At 39.6% G+C, this 23,713-nt stretch overlaps 1 protein-coding gene and 1 long non-coding RNA gene across 5 annotated transcripts in view; one reads left to right on the top strand and one right to left on the bottom strand.

Annotated features, from left to right (window-relative positions):
- The first annotated feature begins 1,481 nt into the window (after window positions 1-1,481).
- On the top strand, window positions 1,482-6,331 carry LOC148183832 (uncharacterized). Of its 2 annotated transcripts, none has more exons than XR_015773081.1 (4): window positions 1,482-1,681; window positions 1,968-2,063; window positions 3,532-3,652; window positions 3,783-6,331. It is a non-coding gene; the product is annotated as an uncharacterized LOC148183832 (long non-coding RNA). The 2 variants fall into 2 exon arrangements; XR_015773080.1 differs by having other exon boundaries at window positions 3,532-3,691.
- Window positions 6,332-8,903: 2,572 nt separating this feature from the next.
- DPP10 (dipeptidyl peptidase like 10) overlaps window positions 8,904-23,713 on the bottom strand; it is a 435,737-nt gene continuing 420,927 nt past the window's right edge. For 2 of the 3 annotated variants that reach the window (XM_088058794.1, XM_005519624.3), the window contains exons 20-26: window positions 20,647-20,841; window positions 19,315-19,369; window positions 15,669-15,768; window positions 14,882-14,940; window positions 14,725-14,797; window positions 13,096-13,169; window positions 8,905-11,710 (exon numbers count right to left, since the gene is read on the bottom strand). In XM_088058794.1, the coding sequence (XP_087914920.1) occupies window positions 11,573-11,710; window positions 13,096-13,169; window positions 14,725-14,797; window positions 14,882-14,940; window positions 15,669-15,768; window positions 19,315-19,369; window positions 20,647-20,841 (694 nt within the window). In that variant the 3' untranslated portion in view covers window positions 8,905-11,572. Of the gene's footprint in view, window positions 11,711-13,095; window positions 13,170-14,724; window positions 14,798-14,881; window positions 14,941-15,668; window positions 15,769-19,314; window positions 19,370-20,646; window positions 20,842-23,713 lie in introns of all 3 variants that reach the window. The other variant, XM_088058795.1, reaches the window with a different exon arrangement.

The raw sequence follows: 23,713 nt of genomic DNA, 5'->3' as shown, positions 1-23,713 counted from the left end.
TGATAATTGTTTATTCCTCCTTCTCTCATATTAAACATTTACTGTTCCACACAGCACTCAGTCTTGTCTTTAGCCAGGATGAAATCATCCCTGGAGCAGGAGGAGCCCAGGTCAGAGTGCTCAGCTTTCCCCCCACGCTCCAGTCTCACCAGGCACCCAGGAGATGCCCAGCTGGGAGCAGGAATGTTCCTCCTGCTTTTCATTCCCACCTTCTGATAAAAGAGAATGCAATCCATTGGTAGTATACACCACTTCTGCTGAACATAAATGCTCTGAGAATCAATATAAATAATTATTTAACCATATGTATAATGCAGACTGTTTATTTTGTTTACTCCCCTTGCCCTTACCCTCACAAAAACAGGCAATATGCCAATACATTGAAGTGTTTAAGGTAAACACATCACTCCTGTGCATTTTCACATCACTGTGTGCCTGTTCCTCTGCTTCACACATGGGGAACCAGAAGCCCCAGTAGCTAGGCTGTGTTCTTATTGTGCCAGACATAAAACAAGAAGTACATGTGATACATTTTTGAAATTTATGGTGTAAACTTAGCTCGAGAGAACAGCTATCTCTGCAATTCCACTGGACACAGTGCATGGTCTTTCAGGTTGGAAGAGCTGTGCTTCACCTTGGTTAGAAATGGATTAGGGAGACTGTGAACAAGTCAGACTAAATTGGCTGAAACATTAGCAACCCTTATCACTCCTCCTTAGGGGCTGTTTACAAATGGGTGAGCAAGACTTGGATTCCCACATTTAATACTTTTATTCTGGCAGGAGAAGCACGCACATAGCACACAGCAACACATCTCCCTGTCACAGGACAGAATAAGCATGTTGGAAGCTACTGCCTCACACGAGGCATCTGCAGTAGAGGACAGTACTGTGTCTATCACTGCCCAAAATCTCCAACAGAGTTTGCAGTGGCTTCATTCATGTACAGACCACAAACCCAGAAACCTCTGATCCCCTTGAGCACACTCAGATTATGAGGAAATTACCTTAGCAAATGCAATAGGTAATTTTCTCCTCTCAGAGGAAACAAAAGAAGCCTTTACTAGCATTTCCCCAGCATTTTGTAAACGGACCAACACGGTTCCTGCTGTGTTGTCACTGTAGAATTTGCACCAGACTAGGGCAGGGGTGTTAGGGCAAGAGAGCAGGAAAAGTCTGATCCAGACACACTGAGGGAACTGCAGGGTACCTGCTGACTTCATGGGCTCTGACTGCAGCCCTTGGAGCATCACTCACACTGCTACAAGAGCTCCTAGAGGGCCACAAACCTCAACCACAGCAGGATTCACACTGCTGAAATCCCACTGCAGAGCTGATGGTGGAAGGCTGGGGAGGCTTAATGGGGAGGGAGTCAGAGGACAATTCCCACACTCCCACCATCAGCTGCTCCAAATTAAACCCCAAATGCTGAATGAGAGACTTGGAGAGAAAACCTACACGTAGAACACAGAGGAATACAGCTGCAAAGATGTCAAGACAGTCAACTAGGCAGGTTAATTTTTTGCTTGTTTTAAGAGCAATTATATTGAGAAAAATTTAGCCTTGATGGTTTATGCATTTTTTAAAAATTGCTATAGAAACAAATTAAGTACCTAGATGATCTCCTTCCTGAGCTATCCATCAAAAGGCTTTGTGGTGTGTTATTTGTTGCATTTTAACAGGTAAGGAGCTCATGAGCCCCCTCTGCTTCTGAAGGACAAATAGGTTGTACAGGGAGGGAGGAGGAAGAGAGCAGGAAAATTCTCTGGGTACTTTCCTTTGAGCACTGTAGTTCATCATAAAAGTAGGGGTTTTAACATTTATGATCTCTAGCAGAATTTTAGTTTCCCGTTGTAGGCATTTTGAGATGTGCAATAAAGTGTTACTGCATTCACCTGGAGAGAGTTACAAGTTTGGTTTAGCAGTGTTCTTCTGAAACATTTTGTTCAAATGCTCTCACTCATACAGATGGACAGTCCAGCTGCTGTGTCTGAAAAGGTGTATGAAGGAACAACATGAATGTTGAGTAACAGAATAATTAAAATACAGAAGGAAACAAAGGAGGTGAGTGGGATAAATAACTCCTAATTTTGTTTTATCTTATAATACCCAAGTACATCTAATATAACCCTCCTATCTCTATATAAATCCTTAGGTTTGGGTTTAGATTGTCCAGTAATCTGGATCTGGCACAGATTTTCCACAAAGCAGCAAATGTATAAAACCTCCTTTCCTTTTCTCCTCATCCAAGTTAATCTATTCTGTATCTGTGGTCCCTGCATCACCTGTAGATACATTTCTGCATCATCCAGTGGAGTTTATAATTCTCTGCAGCTCCTAAAATGGTCACACGTGCCAGTTCATACATTACATTATACAGCTGGAGACACTTAAATGAGACATTGATAATCTGAATAATCAATTTACTTGGACAATCTGATATGCCCCCTCTGCAAGTTGAATGTGTTCTTTTACTTCCACGACATTATTGTAATTGCTTGAACCACTTTTGCTGGGGTATTTTTTTCCAGCCTTAATTACCTTGTCATCTATTATTAGGAATTTTAATATGGCCATTAAATGTCACACATAGCTTTCAGTTTTTTCTCTCTCTCTGGTTCACAAACCTGCAATTTAGAAAAGTCCAGCCATATGCATATTTTTATACTTTGACATGTTTAAAACTTTGCTCAATGTCTGGTTTATTGCAGCATTAAACTGATGAACTTGCTCTAATAATCAATGTATAAATAATCAATTTAATGCTATAATAAAGGAAACATAAAACAGCCAACTCTCTGTTGAGTGTGCTGAGGTGCAGTGACATTTGGTGGTCATGCACGACAACGTTTGTACAAGCTTCATTTAAGAAGGTGGCAGGTTAATTGGGACAGAACACAAATGCAGTACAGCATCCATAATAAGCAGCCAGTTCCAGTGATATAAACAAGGAAAAAACTGGAAAACTTCTTCCACTCCTTCCACACACCCCCCCTCAAAGTAATATTCAGAATACACAGGTATCTTGAATTAGCATCAGTGTGTTTTTATACATTTATAGGAAAATACAGAATGATCTCTGCAGGCATCAAGCTGTTCTTCCTCATCTACAAAAATAAATAAATAAATAAATAAAATGTGTGTAGCTCCAGAGTCCCACTGCAGTTGCTGGATGAAGTGCAGATATGGCTTCCTTGTACTCAACACTCGGTTCCAGAAACTGATGGAAAGCAGAACCAGTACTGGAGGGACAACACTGACAAAGCGTGTGTTACACACTTGGTTTCCTCTTTACACACCCTCACGTATTTCCCCTCACCCCAAGCCTGCCACTGAGCAAAACCCAAATCAGGATTTGAGGAAGAACTGAAGGCTTCTATGGTAACAACATCAATATTTATCTGTAGAAATTACAAGCTTCAGCTAGGATGCTGGAAAAGGGCTCTTAAATCTTTTAGATTGATCAAGAGCCATGTTTTATACTGCAATTTGTGTATCAGTATTTCTGAGATGTGCTCTCTTCCCTTCCCAGGGTGCCACGCTCACACACAGTTACAGAGGAACCAAGACTGATGTGCTGGGAAACTGTAATTGACAGTCCAAGTTTGCTCTGCAGATGGATTAAACTGTAAAAGAGACTGCTTTGAAAAAAAGTGGGTGCTTATCACTGAATCTATTTTTAACATGCTCAGGTTGGCTGCATTATTTTTTTCATCAAAACCATAATTCGAAACTGAACTACCAGAAGAGATAAGTTTGCTTTCTATTTTCCCTGTTTCACAGACTGAAGGGGCAAGACATGGCAAGACATGGCAGATACCCTTCATCCACCACCTCAGCAGAGGTGAGGAGTGGTTCACCCTCTCCAGGATCAAGCAGCTGATACAGACAGGTCCTTACCTGCAGGAGCTGAGGACTTTTGTGCCACCTCTGCTGGAAGGACCTCATGCAGGGCATAGGCAACAACTCTGCTTGCAGGACAACAGCCCAGCTCATGGGGAATTTTGGATACTAGAGTTCTCCCCTCTGCACACTGTCCCTGTGTCTGCTCTAGCTCTGGTTGTACCCAGATGATGATGCCACAGTCCCAAATGCCCAATTAGTGCCATGATCAGGAGGGAGTAGGTATCACTGCTGTACAGAGACTTCTTTGCATGTGAGGCAATTCCTCCTTGCACACAAACAAGATTTTGGGCAGAGCAGCCAGAAGTGTTTCTTTGGGAAGATGGAGAGCCCAGCTGGAACAGCGTGTACACAGACTGTGCAGTAGGAAAACAATTCCAAGTGTACAACCAGTTGGATATGTTTAAATCTGTGGTGAGCCTTAAGACTCAGAGAAAGAATATCATTATTGATAATAAAATAGTGTGAAGGATGAGGGACAACCATAATTAATCCATGGTTAGATAAGCTGTAGCTCTGCCTGCAGCTGGCTTACAACGCTGGTCCTGTGTAGTTTTCACTGAAGTTTCTTTCCCTGCTGAGCACAAAGTGCTTGAGGGACTGGGGGAGTTGCCTTCTCCCCAGCCAAGCACCACCACCCATTTCCCAAACACTTCAGGGTCATAAACACATGTCGAAGGGCCACTTTGGGAAACTTTCCTTTCTCCCTTGGAAGAGCAGGATTTTACCACCCACTTTTTCCAGAACAAACCTGCAGGGGCAACGAGAGGAGATACATGAACCAGCTTCTTTCAGCCTCAAATATCACCCCAAATCCTTCCCTGGACAGATTCCCTGCTCCCCAGGAAGGGCAAGCAGAGGAGAAGTTTCTCCTTTTGACTGCACAGCTCCCTTTCTCTCCTCCCTTTCCCAAGGAGGCCTTTGGGCTGCTGCTGCCAGCACTGCTCCCACCATGGCTGCTTTTAAACTCTTCCCTAGGGCTGTGGGAGAGCCAGGCAAACACTGAAAGAGCACTGATGCATTCTCCTTGTCAATGAACCCACACAGCACTAGATGAGTCTGGCACTCAGCCTCTCAGGTTTGGTCTCTGCCATAATGAATGAGTTAAATGAATAACTCATTAGCATACCAAAGAAATTGGACCTTCTCATCACATCATAGTAAGACAGGAAGAGTCTCATCCTAATGCTGTTTATGAACCACATTTCAACTTTTTCACTCGGTATAAACAGCACCTTGCTCTATTTTCCCACTATGCTGAGGCCTCTTCTTGAAGCACTGTGCTCCTTGAAATCAGCTGAACCCCTGCTCTTCCAATTTTTTATTGCTGAGCTCCTAGATTACACTCTGGGCTTTGATTTTTAATAAGAAAATGACTGATAGAGACTCAGGTCCCTGACAACAACTGCCCACAACTTTGCTTCCAGCCTCATCTCAGAAAGAACAAACAAAATTTAGGATGAAACAAAGCTACAAAACTTTAAATGCTCTCTCACTGTGCTCTCCCTTTTAAGCCTAAAAGTTCTGCCTAAATCAATTTTCCACACTGCTTTTTCTTTTGTCTTGCTTAATTCTGATTATACTGGCAAATTACTGTACTTGTTCCTTCATGTTCCTCACCTTCCCAGATGTGTATTTTTGTATGAGGTTCTATATTTTTCATATGCTGTTCTAAAAACCCTCCTTCAAATATTCAAATATTCAGATTCACTGTATTTCCATAAGCAATTCCTACAAAAAAAAAAAAGATAAACTCCTCTGTCTAAGCTCAGTACAATTTCCACTGCAATTAAAAAACCCTGTGAACACAATAAATTTAGTGCCTACTACAACCCAAAAGGAAGAACACTTAACCTGGCAATGTAAATACCTTTAAATGTAACAATTTGTGCCCTTGAGAAATGAAATATTTTATTGTAACTGCTCATTTCAAATGTGGAATTATATTCAGCATAATTCTTATTTTATAATGACTATCTGAAATGTAGGATATAAATTACAAACAAAAAGGGCTGCAAAACCATAGGAAACCACGTAATTCATCATTCCTTTGTGGAAATAACAGAATGATCTGGCTTTCCTGCCTTAGATGGAAGTTTATTGAATCAAGCACTGGCTACACTTGTCTCTAAGGTTACCAGTGCACCACTTTATTTTGGAGCTGCAGCTCAATACAGAGCAACATATTGCAATAAAATGTCTCTGTGCTTGTCTTCCCAGAACACTTCTCTTTCTGAACCCTCTCCTAATGGTGCTGAAAAGCTTCTTAGGACTGGACTCTGTGCACTCTTTCATTTATCAAATGTATGTGCCAGGAAGAGGCTGAGGGGTGGAACAAACCGGAGCACTTCTTCAGGCATGTGCTGCTCTCCATTAGGGTTTTGGAGGCATCATTTTATTCACAGAGCTCTTCTGCAGCGTTATCAGACACAAGGTATTCTGTCCACACGTTATCTGCCCTTTCCTTTTTTTCCACAGTGAAGCTGGAGCGTGCACAGAGCCTGCTGGAGCTGGAATTGCTGCCAGCTGCTCTGTCAGCTGGGTGTGTGGAGTGCGTCACCAATTGCCCTGGCCGAGGTCCCACCCTCACCTCAGACAAACTGGAGAGCAGCAGGATGCCCATATTGCTCTCTCATTTTTTAACAATATTCTTCTTATTCCCAAGGCAACAATTTCACACCTTTTCCTATCAATTGTGCTCTCTGATGGACTGAACTCTCAGACTGTGACCCCTCTCCAAGGAGAGCTGCGAAGGTTCTGCACTGCCTGGGGGATGGGAACACCTGCCTGAACAGGTATCTGCTTCCCACATGAGCCTTGGGACATCAACACCTGAATTCCCACAGAAACACCTCTGACAGCTGCACTCAGGACACAAAATACATTACAGCAGAAAACATCAATTTCCTTAGGGAAATATTTCCTAAGTATCTCCCTACCAATTATATTCCCTCTGATGGCTTTATCAGTCAGAAACCTTTTTTTTTTTTTTTTTTTTTTCTCTTTGGTTATGAAATCTAAAAAAGGGCTGTTACCACTTTATGGGATATTTTATTTAAAAATAATTGTGTGAGTATATATACACACACACACACATATATATATATATATATATATACATTATGTACATATATATATATATATTGTGTCTTCATGGAGTATAGGCATAATTAAATCAATTTTGTTGTTGTTAAGTTCCACTCAGGTAAAATAGGATATTGGATTTCTAACCTAATTATACAGGAAACAGGTCTAGTCCCGAGTTTAATGGAAACTTTGGACTGCACACACACAGGTGGTTTAATTTCCTTCATCCTATCCAAATACCCAGTCTAACAACACTGTAATCTGCAGACATTGGAAAACAAATATTTTATTCACCACTACACATTTAGGTGCTACATTTGTAAGATGCCTGTAGTTTTACTCCCCCAATGAGACAATCACTAACACTTGGCATGCACCTACCTCCTTGAAGCTGGGCTCCTTCTCCACTTTCATGTCTGAAATTCAGCAGACAGAAGTTTAACTAAATTCTCTTTCCTTTTCAATGCTCCAGGCACCTGGGAAGTTGTGACTCTCCTTAGCCACATCCCAGGAGCTCCCCATTCTCTGTAGCACTCTTAAAATCATCCAGAGGATAAAGAGAAGGAATCTTGATGCCACTGAAGAAGTGCAGAAGATGCATCAGTAATCAATACCAGTGAGGTTCTTCCTTTCCTGGACGCAACTGACTTGCCAGGATGAGTTACTTGCAGTAAATATGAAACACCAGGACCACTGCACCTTGCCTGTGTGCTTTTAAACTGTGCAGAAGAAAGTGGCACTCAGGATTTTTGGGCATCCTCCTCTCGCTTGTTTCTTCAGTAATGTCTAATAAACCTGCGAGGAGGGATACGAGGTCACACCTTGTATCCTCTGATTTAATTGAAGGAGCCAACTCTCAATATTCCAAGTTTCCCAGGAGAATCTCTGGCTTCAGATCAAATAAAAGCTCTTCTATCTTAAAAGGTGTGATTTCTCAACTAACTGAACCTAACTGACTCCAAACTCAAGTGCCAGAGCTGAGAGAACAGAGATAATCATCTTCACTTTGAGCCACCAAGAGAGATCTACATATGCCAAAAACTGAGCAACAAGGAGCAGTTGGTTATAGCAAATCACAGCAGACATTGATAGAACCAGGTCATAAATAATTCCATCCTTGCTGCCAAAAGATTAAATAAATTAATTAAAAGAAAATATCAGCCTTTCTTTGTACTCCACAATCTGGGGAAAGTATTCCAATTGACATGCAGTTATGCCCGGTTTTGTAATATAATTGAAATTTCAACATGACCTACAGGTTTCATAGATTTTGCAAGTTGTAGTAGCAGAAAAAGGAGAGAGGAAATCAAGAAGGTAAAGATAAGCTCTAGCAAGCAGTAAATGGATATGCTGATTCCCTAGCTTTCCATAAATTAATAGGTCTATTCTAGTGAGTGTCATATTTTAAGGACAGCTGAATCAAACAGCAATTCTTCAGACCTAAAATGTCATCACGGTGCTTAACAATGGATAAGATACAAAAAGTCTGCACTTGTGTTATTTCAGTGCAATGTGTATTAACTCTTGCTCACTATTGTAGATCACCTAGAGTAATTAATGATTGCCATTAGTTACAATGTAGATTAGTTATTATTATTAGTCATGATCTGATAGGTAACACTGGTCAGTTGTGCTGTAAGTAGAAGGATGATTTCAACAGGTCAGCAAAAGTAAAGGGAAAAGTAAAATCCTACACCAAATTCTTCAGTCTAACTAGCAGAGCCTGCATCTGGCAAACGCTTTTGCAGTTTCTGAAATCAACTCACGCATAAAAATATCAGTGAAAAAAATTAGTTTGTGTCTGATGCTCACCCTTGTGTACACAATTACATAAATATACCTGTATTTGTAGGACAGTGTGAGAAATCATGAGAACATTAAAAGCATACCACATTTCCACCCAGATTTCAGATAACACGATTTTTAAGCATAGCAGTCTTGCCAAAGGCATTCCTACAGAAGGCTATGACAGGTTCAAAGTCTGGAAAGCTGGAGGTGGGATGTTGGGGTAGGATGAAGAGGGAATGGGGACTTGAAACAGAGCTATAGGGAAATAAGGAAACGGTGTGGGATCCAAAGATCTGGGATAACACATTTCCTCAGCACTGGCTGCTGCTGAGACTACAAGTCTTCTCTGCTTCCTTTTGCAGGTAGCTAAACACAACTAAATGTGACACATGGCAAATACGAGCATGGAGTGGCTGCTGTGCAGAGAAACACTGGCACATTTTGGGGGAATTGGCCTTTTCCCGTATCCTTGGCACACCAAATCCATGCTCAGCATGAGCCCACAGCCTGCATTTCCTTCATGTGCATTTGGCTCAAGTTGGGAAAAACCACCTCAGTGAACTCAGCTGGACAGGAACATCGTTTCCCATGGAATTGGGACCTCATTTCATTTCCCATGGAATTGGGACCTCATTTCCCGTGTCTGGCTAGGAGCAGCAGCAGTATTGTCTGGTGAGCGTTTATTAATTGACGGGTGTAATTTATAAAATCACAAAGCAGCAGACCCAGCCAACAAAAGACTTGAAAACTCCGCTCCTCCATGGAAAACAGGATTTGCAAAACCTTGTTTGAATTCTGCTCTCACTTTTTCTCTGTTATTCTGTGTGATCTTATCGTAGTGCACATTGTAGCCCCCATAAATTATACCCTACCTACACTGCACATATGTTCTCCATATGTCCTATAAATACCACAAAGGAAAGCCATACTTTGTGGTGACACTGGGACCCAAACAAGATATCATTGCACATTAAAACTGCATTAAACTAATTGAAAAATAGTTGAACATTGCTAACAAAACAAGAGAAATACTAAACATTAAAAGACAAGAGACTTTTCAGTGTTCCATAAAACCACGCCTTTCAGACAAATTAATTATTTCCATCATAAAAAAAATCCTAACAGTGAAAGAAAACATTCCAGAAGGAAGTGATGAGTAAAAAAGCTTCAAGTGATTTTTCATTACATTAAAAACAATTCCCATTCTCATAAAATATGCAGAACTTTACATCTTAAATAGCATATTTACCTTCAAAAATTACTATATTTTTAGTCTTGCAAGAAATTAAACCTTAATTAGATAGGAAAGTATTTGGAATATATCCAGAAATAAAAAAACTACAGCTATTCCCCTATAAGTGGCACAGCATCTGTCAGGAGTTTTCACATACCTTCAGGAAGATATCTCAAATTAAACCAATAAACTTACTTTCTGTGATCAGAGTTAATATTCTGCAGACCCAAACTGGCTGCCTTGTTTATTTCATAGTTTCAATTTCTATTGCTGTACTTCACCCTGGCAAATAAATGGATGCATGAGGGGCTCGCCCTTGAAATAAATAATAAAATCTAACCCGACAGATCTTCCTTTGCCTCGAATGAGAAACATCTCATCCCTCTGTGATGCTGTTGAAACTAAATCTTGTTGCAAGAGACCGAATGAGCAGCCCTGGAATAAGAACTAAAGGTGTGTTTGAGCTACATCACCACCTCGATGAACATCAGAATTACATCTGAGACCAGATGGGAGGAAAGGAAGATGCACTATACAAAATATCTCTTCATTTGAGGAGCAAAGTATTACTCAATGGCATTATACATTGTTAATAAACTTTCTTTATCTGAAACTATAATTTAATATTTATGTATCTAATTTACATGTGACAAAGTAGCATATTCTAAAATTAGAGTGTAACCAGCAAACTATTAACTACTATAAACAATACCAAAACACAACTCAAACATATTTTAAGGAAACAATAGATACATTTTTTGAATGGGGAATGATTTCAATTGCAGATTATTGTTTTAAATACAGCTGTCAATTACATCTTGAAAAAATTTCTTCAAGCTCAGTAAGATTTTCTGCTTAGGGATTTGTGGGTATATACATAAAGACCAAGAGCACACCACCAAAAAGTCCCCTATCGGTTACTAGTAGGTACAGCAATAATTGTAAATGCTGAAATTGTGTGGGGGAAATAATTTTCAATAGCCATGTTATATGATGCACTAGACAATATCCCCTTTGAGCAAAAACTAGAGAAAATATCGTGCCCTTTATTATCTCTGTGGTTTCTTACGTGTAATAGACAGCAGAAGAATTGCACTTATTGTAACATTACAGTGTTAGATTGCAGTTCACCTTTTAGAATATTAGTGGTGGTAATACTTATGATAGGTTGTGCCTTATGCAAAGATGAATAAAGATGTACATTTAAATTAAAAAACAAAAAACAACAGAAAACAAGCAACCACTTACAGAACCAACAGTGAGGCTTAACATAACAAACATGCACTAACCCTACACTTATGCAAAACTAAGTTCTTCCAGGAAACTGTAACCAACTGTTGACCTTCCACAAAGGTAAAGTTTTTGTCCCTTGGTAATATGTTTGGACTTTGTAGTTGAATTCCAGTTTATTAGCTCATTGTCTGTAAATGTGCTGTTCCACTGTGGTATCCTTTAGCTGCCCTTGAGCTTCTGCAGAATCTGCAATCTTACAGTCACTTTTATTTAAGGTTTTATTGAGCCGCAGAGTAAGTCCCCTTCAGTACTACACAAATAGGCTTCCTTATTCATCCTCTTCAGGTTCCTGTGGTAAAATTGGTGTCTCCTCCTTTAAACAAGCACTAAAAAACCCAAGGATTGTGCTGTAAAGGTGATATTTGCTTTTCTCGGAAGCAATGTTATGACCTTCATCCGGGTAGATCTGGCAGAGGAGAAAGGAAAAATAGTAAATAGCTTTTAAAGGCTTTTCAAATATTTAGGACTCTAATTTTCTTTCTCTGATCTTCAACGTGTTTTAGATGACAACAGGATGATAACATTAGTTTTATGGCATCAAGAAAAGCTAATAAAACCCAAAGTAAGACTCATTCTCTTGGAATTTGAACTTAAATAAAACAAGCACTGCAGTGAGATCTGCAGAAGTGAAAAAATTTATGTTCTCAGCCACTGTGCTTACAACAGTTTACTTTAGTTGGCATTTTCAATACTTCCTAGGCATCCAAATCCCATTAACATCCACAAGGATTAATTACCTCATGCTTTTAGGGACCTCTCAATATTTCAGCTTCTAAGTGTTTGGCAAAAACCCATTTCATTCATATCTTAACCATCTTCCTATCTGGTCTAAAGCCCATCTCCTCTCCCTCCTAGGGTGGATGTGGGCATTTTTATCTCTTAAAACAAATACCACTGGGAATTTCTCCCGAGTGAGGCTGAGCAAACATTTGCAGGCTGAATGAAGAAATCCAGGCCACAAGAAGAGAGACCTGAGGAGGACTGAGGCAAAAAGCTTCAGCTGCCTCCTCAAACCCAGGTTATCACATGCTACATGAGAATGGCTCTACAGGGCTCTTCTGGGAGAACTCTGTCACTCCTGCTTCTGCCTCTCTCCACAGGCCTTCACACCACCTCAGCTGAAACCACACGGGCAGCAGGAACAGATTCTACATTTAAAGTCCTTTTTCCTTCCTTAAGTGGCACCAGCCCCCTTCTTGCCACGTCCCCCCTGACACGAGCTCACACTCCAGTGCAAACCACAGGATCACCCTAAGCCCAGCAAGTCGAGGTTTGTGATGGCCAACGAGCATCAGGAGAGTTTGGAGATACTGATTCAATTAAAACCCTCTGCCAGCAGCATCCATGTACTCCAGGGGGGTCCCAGGCAAGCCTGTGCCTTGACAGAGGCTCTGTTGTGCCCTTTCAATAAATTTAAATGTTGAAAAGAAGGGGAAATTACTCTCATTTGACCTGATACCTTTTCAGGTAAACAGGGACCCAAAGTACTGAAATCTCCATGTTACAAGAGTGCCCATGGATTCCAGAGCACTCTGTATAGAATTGTAGGATAAACAGGAAAAAAGAAAGATGAGAGAGAGGAAAAAGAGCCCAGGAGAATGACAAGATGATATAGTTCCTGACATCCATACAAACAGTGAGAAAAATGGGATTAAACAGAGTGCTTACTGCAAATTGAGGTAATACCTCACCCACTGTGTTGTGGTAGAGAGGGTCCTTTGCAGTGAAGAAATAGCAACAGGAGGTTAAATGTTCAACTAAGTTTATAGGAAAAGTTCCAGGTGCACGTACCTGCATAGTGTAATTAGCCCCAGCTTTTATTAGACGCTTAATTAGTTCTGCTGAATGCTGGAAGTGAACTTTAGCTGCAAAAAAAAACATTTGATATTATTAGAAACAGCTACATTAATATGAGATACTTATCTGTTACACAGCTTTGGCTGAAAACATTTCCAGGCTCTGGGTGTGTAGCTGATAATCTCTAAGGCCAGCCCCACCAGCAAGAGAAGAGGGTGTTACAGCAGAGGTTTTGGAGAAGGAGCTGGAAGCCCCAGGGGAAGTCTCACTTTCCAGACACTTTGTGAGGACTCCTCTGTTTACCCTTAATTTACATGTCCTGTGGCAGCTTAGAGATGTGTGAAACCATTCTGTTTGAACATTGTGGCATCTTCTAATTTGCTTGAAGGGAAGCACACTGCATTTTCTACTGCTTGCACGGGGTCATTACACCCCACTCTTCTTTAGGCAATGGGCTTTCTGGAATCTACCAGTAACCTGACCTTTGTGTGCCAAAACCATGATCACCATGTCCTAACCCTGCAGAGTTTAGGCTGCAAGTGGGCTGGGCAGTGTCACTGGATGTGATATTGAGCAGGGGCAGCAGACAATCACACTCCCAGGCCAGAGCACAGACATCTCTGACATTGCTCAGACATCTATCAGAGCCCCAGTTCCCTCTGGTGCTAGGTTCAGAGGGGCAGAAATTGCTGCTGCCTGTTGCAATCAGTAAAGCCTGAGCCCCTCATGCCTGCTCAGGCACCCAGTATATTTTCATCCCCCTCCCCGTGCTCTGGGGAGAAGCACTGGACAGGGTTTGCACCCCTCTAACATGGATTTGGCAAAGTCAGGGGTGACAGGCTGGCACTATGGGCACTGTCACCTCAGCCCTCAGCTAGTGAGAGGCACTTCTCCCTTCAGACTGAGAAAGAAACCTTGTACTATCCCACATCCACCAGAAAATGCTGGGAAGGAAGCAGGCACGTCAGTCTCTATAGAGCAGCTGTTTGCATCACTGTAATTTGTGCCTGCATCAAAGCTCATTCTTTAGACATCAGTTAAGAAAGTTCAGAAGAATACACTGCAGTGAAATCTGCAATTACAAATTATCTCAATTGATGTGTCTTATGATTCCATCTAAAGTGCTAAAACTTACCCTGTGTAACTCATTCTCTGTCTTAATCTACTGCTAAAAGTATTGCTGCTATTAAAATGTTCTGTGTAGCTTCAGTTTCTGAAGGTTTGGCAGTACCTTGTAATTAATTAGATGAAAAGATTAACTTCCCATTTGGTGATGTACTTCACCAGCTGTACAGATAATTCTGCAGAATTTATATGAACTTAAAACAACATTAAAAATGTATGTTGTTCTATTAATAATACATGTAATACCTTTCACTAGCAACACAGTGGTCCACATGATTTAAACAAATTAAAGCATACAGCATCTAAAAGGTGCAAATCCTCAGCAAATAAGAGCATCACCAGTTCTGAGTTAGAAGTGACAGTTGAAACAAAATTAAAAAATCTTATCAGAGGGAAAGTGAAACTGCAAATGTACCTGCTGCGTGTGCCCCATCAGCCCTTGAACATCTGCCTATTAGAAGCTCTGACTCCAAATTAGTTGCATCTGTAAATACTCACCATCAGCTGTCCCATGAACTATTAGCAAATCCACTTCTTTTAAACCATGAAGATTGTGTAATACACTGGATGCCTAGTGAACAAACACAGAGCTGGAATTCAATTGTGTTTTAAGAGTAAAATGGTCACTTTAAGTTACTTGTTTATGCTAACTTACCTGATAGGTAATTTCATCTTTTGATGGAATCCCAAGGTACCTTTCTGAAAAGGCTGATGCTGTAAAAATTAAAAGAACCCCTAAAAACCTTATGAATTCCAAGTTATTTCTATTTTAAAACTCATAATTTCTGACCTAGAGTCAGAAGCTATTTAAGCCATGAAGTTGAGTTGTTCATTTAGAGACACAGAATGTACGATTTTGATCTACCATCTAAACCCACTTTTAAACAGCTAAAAAAAGAAACCAACCAAAAATCAACCAACTCCCCTCATAAAAAAATACAAACCCCAACTCCAACCAACAATAAATCCAAACCCAAAAAAAACCACAAGCTAAAACCCAAATAAAAGTCCAACAGACAATTACAGTAATCTGGTCTGGTTTCCTGTGTACCACAGTTCACAGCCTGTGCCCAAAACTTCACATTCAGAACAAAATAACCTGTGACTGAATGACAACACGGCTGATATTATAGGGAACTCACTTCTAACCTTAAAGGATTTGTTCCTAATACAAGACTTGATTCATGCTGATATACATAAAGGATTATTAGGAAACGAGGTAATGCAAAATCAGAGCTGTCAATAATACCACGTCTGTTGTGGGTTTTGGGGAACCATCCCAGTGTCAGCTTTACTTTCATTTAAAGAAGAGACCAAGACAGTGAGGTGGAATCTCACTAACATTGTTACTTTATCTGCCCTTAGCTGAAATAAATATCAGCTCCATGAATAAGAGTTATTTTGAATGAGCTATCACACAGGTTTGGGCAGGGAACACTCACCATATAACTTCATGTCTGTGATTGGTGCCACCACAGCTCCACACTTGAAGAGATGCTCGCTGGATTTCAGGACCATCGATGTAATGTAGCCACCGTATCCCTAACAATTGGATTGAAATTTGATTTATGTCATTCTAGCAAGAATGAAGCTAAAGGCCACTGTGCTAATCCAGTGGTATCTTTTTTACAGTTTAAGGATGCATAAAGATCTCATTGGCCTGGTCATGACTTTTAATCTATGCAGCTAACAACAACGAGCGATGCAAATTTCTTCACCATCTCCAAAGTCTAACACATCTCTCCTGGAAGAGCCGATACCAGCAAGTCAGAAAACCTTTGTGAAAGCTTTAACTTGAGAACACAGATTTCCTTGAAATGACAATGGCAATCCATTTCTGTATACCTCTAATCATTCTAGACTCACAGAAGATGAAATTCTGAATTATGGCGCCTGGAATCGATGATTTTCTTTTATATTATGGGCTCCTCAAATTTCTCTACTTGCCATCTTTGTTTTCCCTTCATCACTACTGAAAAATTGGTATTTCTTCAGGTATTTTTTCTGTTGGTTTGAGTTTGGCACAACACACTTCAGGAAGATAAAATTATCCCATGACAGAGAAAATATAATGCAAAACATCAGCTGATCCAAAAGAAGATTATGCATCAAGTGCTTACAGTTTTCTCATGGACTTTTATGAATGCTGCCTGCTCCTTTTTACATGTCTAAATATTTATTGAAGAGACGATTTCTATGGAAAAATGATAATATTTGAAACCCCTCTAACCTTATTTAAGAAATACAAGCACAGAGGTTTCCTGTTCTTTGCAATCAATCCATATTAAGTGGGAGTGGACACACTGAAGAAAATACCAAATAGGAGCTGGATTTTCAAAGGAGTGTGAAGAGCTGAGTTATTCCTTTCCCATACAAATTTGAGCCCAGGAGGCCAAGAGCAACCCAGATATGCTCATGTGCTGGAGTAGATTTCACCTAAGACAGAATTTCTGAGCAGGTGCCTGTAATTTGTATAATTCAAAGAGTTTAAGAGAATAGCAGCTTTCCTCTGCCTCTGGGTTTTCTCTGCTTTTACTTTTGTTTAATATTCTGTTTGCGTCTTTCCCAGTAGCTCCAGCACAATTTTAATCCAAGGATAGGTATTGCCAGGTTATTTATTATTTATTCCATGTTTTCATTAAGAGCTTGTTTAACTCTCCTGGGAGCTTCTTCCCTTTGTGCCTGTGTCCTTGCTTCCAGCCAGGCTTTCCAGGACAAAAACACTACAGAGTGATTTTTTTTATAAATTCTTAGAAGCATTTCACAGTGACATTGCTGTTCCATACTCCCTGGTGCAAGAACATGTGGTGCCTCACTCATCCGCTGGGTTTCTGGGGTTACAGCCTAATTGCCACATTTTCAAGGAAGATGTTGGCTGTAGAATTGCAATTAATTTTTAAAGTCTCTTTTCACATCCATGAATAAAACCACAAACTCCATGGAGCCACACTTGTCTGTCTAACAGGTCAGAAAGGCCCTTGGATCATGCATCACTTCGGCTCACCCCCCTCACTGAGAGAAGCAAGGGGGCACTGGCAGATTTTCCCCACTGTCACTTTCTGGACAGTTTCTTACTCTTGTGCCTCACTGACATCACCAATTGTGAAAAGAATTTTACTTCTGTGTAGTTCTGAAACCTCTTAAAGGGCTCCTTGAAAGTGTACGTAGGTCCAGATTTAGGAGATCAGCATTAAGCCATTCCAAAGCCAACTTATTTTCAAGCAAAGTGCATATTCTGTTTCCATCAGTAAAGCAAATTTAATGCATAGAAAGAAAAAAAAACAACTTGTTTTCCTACCACGTTCTTGTTGTGATAAAAAAGAAATGAGTTTTAAAGTAGATTTTTAATTGACTCTAAAACAGAGTGGAGGAAAATACAGTTAACCCTAAGAAGCTGTTAAATAGATTTTTTTTATTATTAATTATAAAACTGACTTTCAAATTTTATGATTTTTTTTTCTTTTGACAGTAAAAAAACAACTCTGAAAAGTTAACTTGGAAAGGGGAAATTTCCCTGAATTCAAAGCAGTGTTTAAAGCTTATTGAATTTCCCACTCATCATTCCTCAACACCGCTTTCAGAAAACAAATGCAGGAACATGGCAATCAATAGCATTTTGTGAAAGGAAAGAAATTTGGGAGTGGGTTTTGGCAGATATATAAAGCCATGGTTCCATGCATGCCCTTCAGTTACTGTCTCATCACATCTCTCTTAGGAAAAAAGATACTGATGAATCTCTGACAGAAAACAAGTGGGAATTTTCAAGTAGCAATGAAAAGCATTTCTGCAGTCAAAACCAAGCAATTCTGGATGCTTAGGGATTTCATTCCAGAAACAGTATTTTCAATGAAATGTTTGAAAGAGGAAGAGGATACGGAGAAACATTGATGCTTCTACGCTTACTTCTATGTGTACTTCCACATACATTGGTAACAGGCATTAAAACCTGAATAGAAGTGTGTGCCACGATCACCTGCTGGATGAAACTGGCCCTGCCTGTGCATCCTCAGCTGAAAAATCTCTGGCTGCTCCCTTACAAGCCAAATACTGGCTTTGACCCTAGTGAAATTCTTGCAGTGAGAGTTTCTTTCTCAGCTCAAGGACTGCAGCAGGAGCTCAGAGCTTTGAGGAAGGTCATGTTCATGTGAAATGCTAATAACAGTCACAAACATCAGCCAGTCCTCAAAATGCTACCATGCAGGAGGTAAATGTCAGTCTCCTCATCCTGCATCCAGACAGGCTGAGACAGGCAGGTTAAATGACTTGCCTGAGGCTGTGCAGCAACTCAGCATCAGAGTGAGAACTAAGGCACTTCATAGTGAAACACATGCTGCTCCTTAAAGTGATGACTGGGGGGTACTTGATCAGGGTTTGTTGCTGCTTTGAGCTCAAAGGCAGAAAACAGCTTCATTTTTAATACAAAAATAAAAAATCTTAAAAAAAATTAAAAGGTTGCACATACCGGTTCAGAGATGAAGCAGCAGTTGTGTGGTGTTTCTAATTGCTGCTTTTTAATAGACACCAGTAAAATGCTGTTTAGTTTGCCACTAAAAGTTGAACCTTTCCCTTGTTGCATCTTGTGCTAGGGGCAATGACATGCAGCTGATAAAACAGCAAAGGCAAGATTTCTCACTGGTGCAACAAGGAACTTGCTGACAGCACCACAGAGTAGGTGCTCAGCTAAGCTCAAGGGTCAGTAAAACATGCAGATATAAAACCTGTATTTTATAGGACAACATTGTCAATTTAACTGCAGCCCAAATATAAAACTGTAAGAAAGAAGCCTTCACAAAAACCAAGTCCCTATGAAAATTTTCTAAAGAAAGCAGAAAGCAGAATTTTTAACAAATGCTTTCTCCTTCAGATTCTGAAATGCAAATAGTGTTATACCATAAAACTGATTTTATTGACTTAACTACTCATTTTGAGAAAAAAAATACTGCACAGAACAAACAGTAAATTATGGATAACTTTTTCCCCATTTTAATAACTGAAATTGTCCTAGGAAAATATATAAATATATTTGTTTATGAACTGACAGCACTTTCTTAAAGAATCATGATATAGCCTGCTATTTTTGCACATTACCTTTCCAAATATACCCAGCCTCTTAGGATCAATGAAGGGCTGTTTCAGAAGTGATCTGAAAGGAAAAAAAAGGTTTTTAATTTTGGCAAAGTAAAATGGTGGATTTTAATTTCTGAATATAGTATGTAAAGAACTTTAATTATTTGTGCATTAAAGTATTGACAGACATGGAGATCAGGTAGAAGAAGAATTACATCCATACAAGTAGTACTGCACTGGGAAATGTGATTTGTTTCCTAATTGCTTTTTTATAAGGTAAACAGCTGGTGTTTGGCCCCTCTCACCTAATTTAGATATCTGAATTTAAGCATCTTGTCTAAATTATCCATTTACATCAGCTTTTCAGTTAATGGAGAGAAGAGAGATAATCTTTAGCATTCCTACACATGTTGGAAACTTCTCTCAGTCTGGGGAGGATCATCCTTCAGAAGTGCCAGGATTTTCCACTGATTAGAGCTTAAATGACAGGCTTGGACCAGGTGCCTAGCACCGGCTAAAGGAGGCTAAGATCAATGGAGCTTCTTGAATCTAGATAATTATACAAATAATTAATTCTCTCATCAAGGCTCTCATCATCTATGGTGAATTTTATACAGAAAGGACAGAATAACCTGAGGGGAAATATCAGACACAGCTGCTTATTCATGGAATGATTGAAGCATTGGCCTCTTTCAAAAGAATTAAAAATATCTGGCTTAAAATCTGTCTTTCCCTGGGAAACCCCAGAAAAGTCCATCCAGACCTTGGTATGAGCCATTTTGACACGAGCACCCTGAGTAAGGAGCATTGTCAAAGCTATACATGACAACTCCACAGACAGAAATTACTCTTTTTTGCAGCTGGTAGGCTTATATCAGTCTAAAAATGATAATGCAAATGAGAAATAAGAGGCAATTTTCAAAATTTTGCTCTCATTTACACCACAAGAATGCCACTTGCTTTGTGTGATTACTCCAGAGCTCTGTGGTGTGAATGAGAGCAGTATCCTATGGTACAGACCTAAAATATTGTAACATAATGCATTTATATGCTAATGTGGACAGCAAGAAGTTTACCTACAGAATATAGACAAGCATGAATTAGCTCAGGTGGCATATTTGGATTGCACAGAGCAGGACAGCTTTACCAAAGAGAACCAACTCAGAGAAAACCCCACAAACACCTCTTCGATTTTTCACTTGCTGTTTGTAATGGAAGGATTACGGTTGCAAAATTTGTAACTGATTTAAAAACCAAACATTAACAATGCAGAGAAAACATTCTGGGCAGTTTTAGTCCAAATGCTCATTCAGGTGGAGGCAGGGTGAAAGAGAGGAGTTTGCACATACGTACTCTACAGCTGCTATTTGGTCCTTCACTTCCACTGATCCTAAGCATCGATGGACCTCCTGTAGGATCTTGAGGCCTTGAAATCCACTCCCTCTGCCATCAAATCGAGCTACGATGACATTATCAGAGTTGACAAGCACTGAGTCCCAGTCAATGTGAAACTTATCTGTAACCAACTGGCTGCCTGGAGCTTCATCACTGCAAATACCAACACACCAGACACAAACGAAGACTATTGACAATGTGATGCGCTGTGCCGAGCTCTGATATTTTATTTAACCTACGTGGCAGAGTTCAGTTGGTTATGCAACCCTGCTGAGCTACTGTCACCTCCATCAATACCATCCCATTAGGGCTGCACGCCCTGCAGCAAAGTAATTTCTTTAACTTTATAACCGCTGTGCGGCGGCGCTGCCAATACCTGAACACACTCTGTTGAAGGGCACGGAAAATTAAAGCAGGTAGGGCTGTTTATAATAAAGTGAAGGGAAAAAATCCCAAACATAATCAGTAATGGCTAGCTCGGTTCTGAGGAGGCTCATGCAGAATTTGCAAAGTCTCACTGAACACACAAAAAGGTAAAATTCATTCAGCACCCTATTACAGTTCTGCAGGATATACAATACTATTAAGAAGGATGTCATCTGAGAAAACAAAAATAATTGCATTATTGTATCCTTGAATAGATTTTTTGAAATAGAGTACAAAGAAGACTAAAGCATACACTGGAGAAAATTATATTTTCTCCATCCAAATTCATAGGAAGCAACGCATGCAGGCAGGAGTGATAAGTCTATTTTATGACCAAGAAAAAAAAAAAGGTGTTTTACAGCACAAAAGGTGAAATAGAATGGGAGAATATAGTTTCTAGAAGAACAATAAGATTTTCCATTGAAGCCAAATACACTATTTTCTTTTCAAAGAAAATAAAATGTCAGTTTTAAAAGGGAAGTTTGTCATTATTTTCCCCAAGATAAACACAGAATAAAAGAACAGGCTACCATCAAGTTGTACAAAATGCAAAATAGTTCTAAGCAGGCTGCATCTGCCAGTGGAATGCAAATTAAAATGTAAAAGTGTCTGTGCTGGCTTATGGAAATTGAATTGGATGGTCTGTGGGAATATCCTGTCTAAGGTGAAAGAAAGATGAAGACAGAAATTATTATTTTGCCAAATAGACTTATGTAAACCCTGGGGAGGAAAGAGATAAAATATCCTACAATAAGTCCTGTCTTTTAAATACAATAATATGCTGATTCAGTATCTGGCTGTGGATAACATAGACCATCTTCAAGGTAATCACTCAGTTAATTAGCAAGCATATGATGAACGTGTGTGTTCTCAAATTCAGTCAGACCTATCTATTTAGTTGCTATATCATGTACTGAAATCAGGATTACTTGGTTACAGACTCAGCCACAACATGTTATGCTTGATTTACCATTATCTTGCACATCAGGTTTAGGCTTGGCTTTATAAGAAGAAAAGAAGGGCAATTTTTGGTGTGCTTAACCAATTCAGTTGTGATTACACTAATTACTAACACTATGAAGCAATGAGTCTGGAAATTCTGTCAAGTGAGCTCTGCAGAAAACACACAATTCAGGAAATATCTATTAATTATTATTTGCAATAAGGAGCAGAGCAATATTTCCAATTTCTGCTCATTGCATGAGCAAGGTTTCCAGAAGCACTGCACATTGACACAGATGTTTTCACAATGTATTTATCATTACTTTCAATAATAGGAGCCTCAGACCAGACACAATTATTTGTAAGTTCTTCCAACTTTCCACAACAATATGTCAGAAATATCCATGTTTGACTAGGTACCTTTCCAACAGATTAACACATTCCATGTAAGTGAAAATATCGTGAGTCAGCCTGCTTTCCTCCCTTTAAATATGAGAGCAAAGCTAAAACAGTGTTCACATTTGATTGATACGTGTTCTGTATCTAGGTTATACATACATCTGGTATATATAGATATAGGTATCTTGTATTTCTAGACACTTAGGAATAGGAGAAGAGCCATTACAGTTGTAAGCCCTCCCTAAGCCAGGTGCTTAAAACCAAAAATTGTTTTAAATCAAAGGTGATACCCACAATGAATTTCCCCAGTAAAGAAGAAACAACAAACAGAACCTCAGCCAGTTGCTCAGTGGATGAGAACTGACAGTGATGGTTTCTCAAGCTCCTTTTTGGAGGTCATAGCTGGGCTACTTTTGGGCTCAGAGTTTAAACACTACACATCATCCAGCCCTGCATGATGGGTTCTTTGATGTACTGCTTTAGGAAGCAATTTTCCAGTGGCTAGTTTATTTCAATAATCAATAATCAATATCAAAATTCCCATTAGCACCAAAAGGTCTCTCTACTCTTTAGCTATAAAATGATACTGAGTATCTGAGGTGTGTTTCTGTCCTCCACAGAGAGACAGCAGACATATATTTCCCAATACTTGCATTATGCCTCTTTATATTTCTTTTAGTTTTTTAATGGCTTGTTCTCAAAGCTGCACAGAAGATTCTCTTTGCAACCCTACCGTCCTGTCTCGCTATCAGAGTGCATTCACTGGGGGCATAAATAGGTTTGATTGTTTGTGTAAGGCCTAAAACTTTCATCAGTTCAAAACCAGGTAAACCAGGTCCTGCTTATGATCAAAATATAAGAAAACAAGTAAACAAATAAACAAACAGAAACCTCTCAGAGACAATTCACTGCTACTTTGAAGAATACTCAGGGTTTTTTCCCCCTCAAATAACAGGACAATCTTTCCACTGATTCAGTTTTACAATATCAGCTTACATATTGGACAACTTTAAATGGCATTAAATAATAGATACTGATATTTAAGATACATTATCTACATATCTGAAGGAATGAGGTTAATTACAATCAAAGAAAAATACAGAATGATTACCAACTCTGATTTTATTACCCAGATTAAATGCCAGAGTCTTTACTTAATCATTTCCTGTGTGTTACCAAGAAGTGTATCTTCCAACTTTTTTAATGAGTAAGGTGAACCATAATGAGGAAATCAAAGATCTGAAATTTAAACTTTGAT

The sequence above is a fragment of the Pseudopodoces humilis genome, chromosome 8, assembly GCF_049639895.1.
Source record: "Pseudopodoces humilis isolate 2021_Gansu_Grassland_sample_001 chromosome 8, ASM4963989v1, whole genome shotgun sequence".
In the NCBI taxonomy this organism is placed as follows: domain Eukaryota; kingdom Metazoa; phylum Chordata; class Aves; order Passeriformes; family Paridae; genus Pseudopodoces; species Pseudopodoces humilis.
This window is presented reverse-complemented; position numbering and strand designations above follow the sequence as displayed.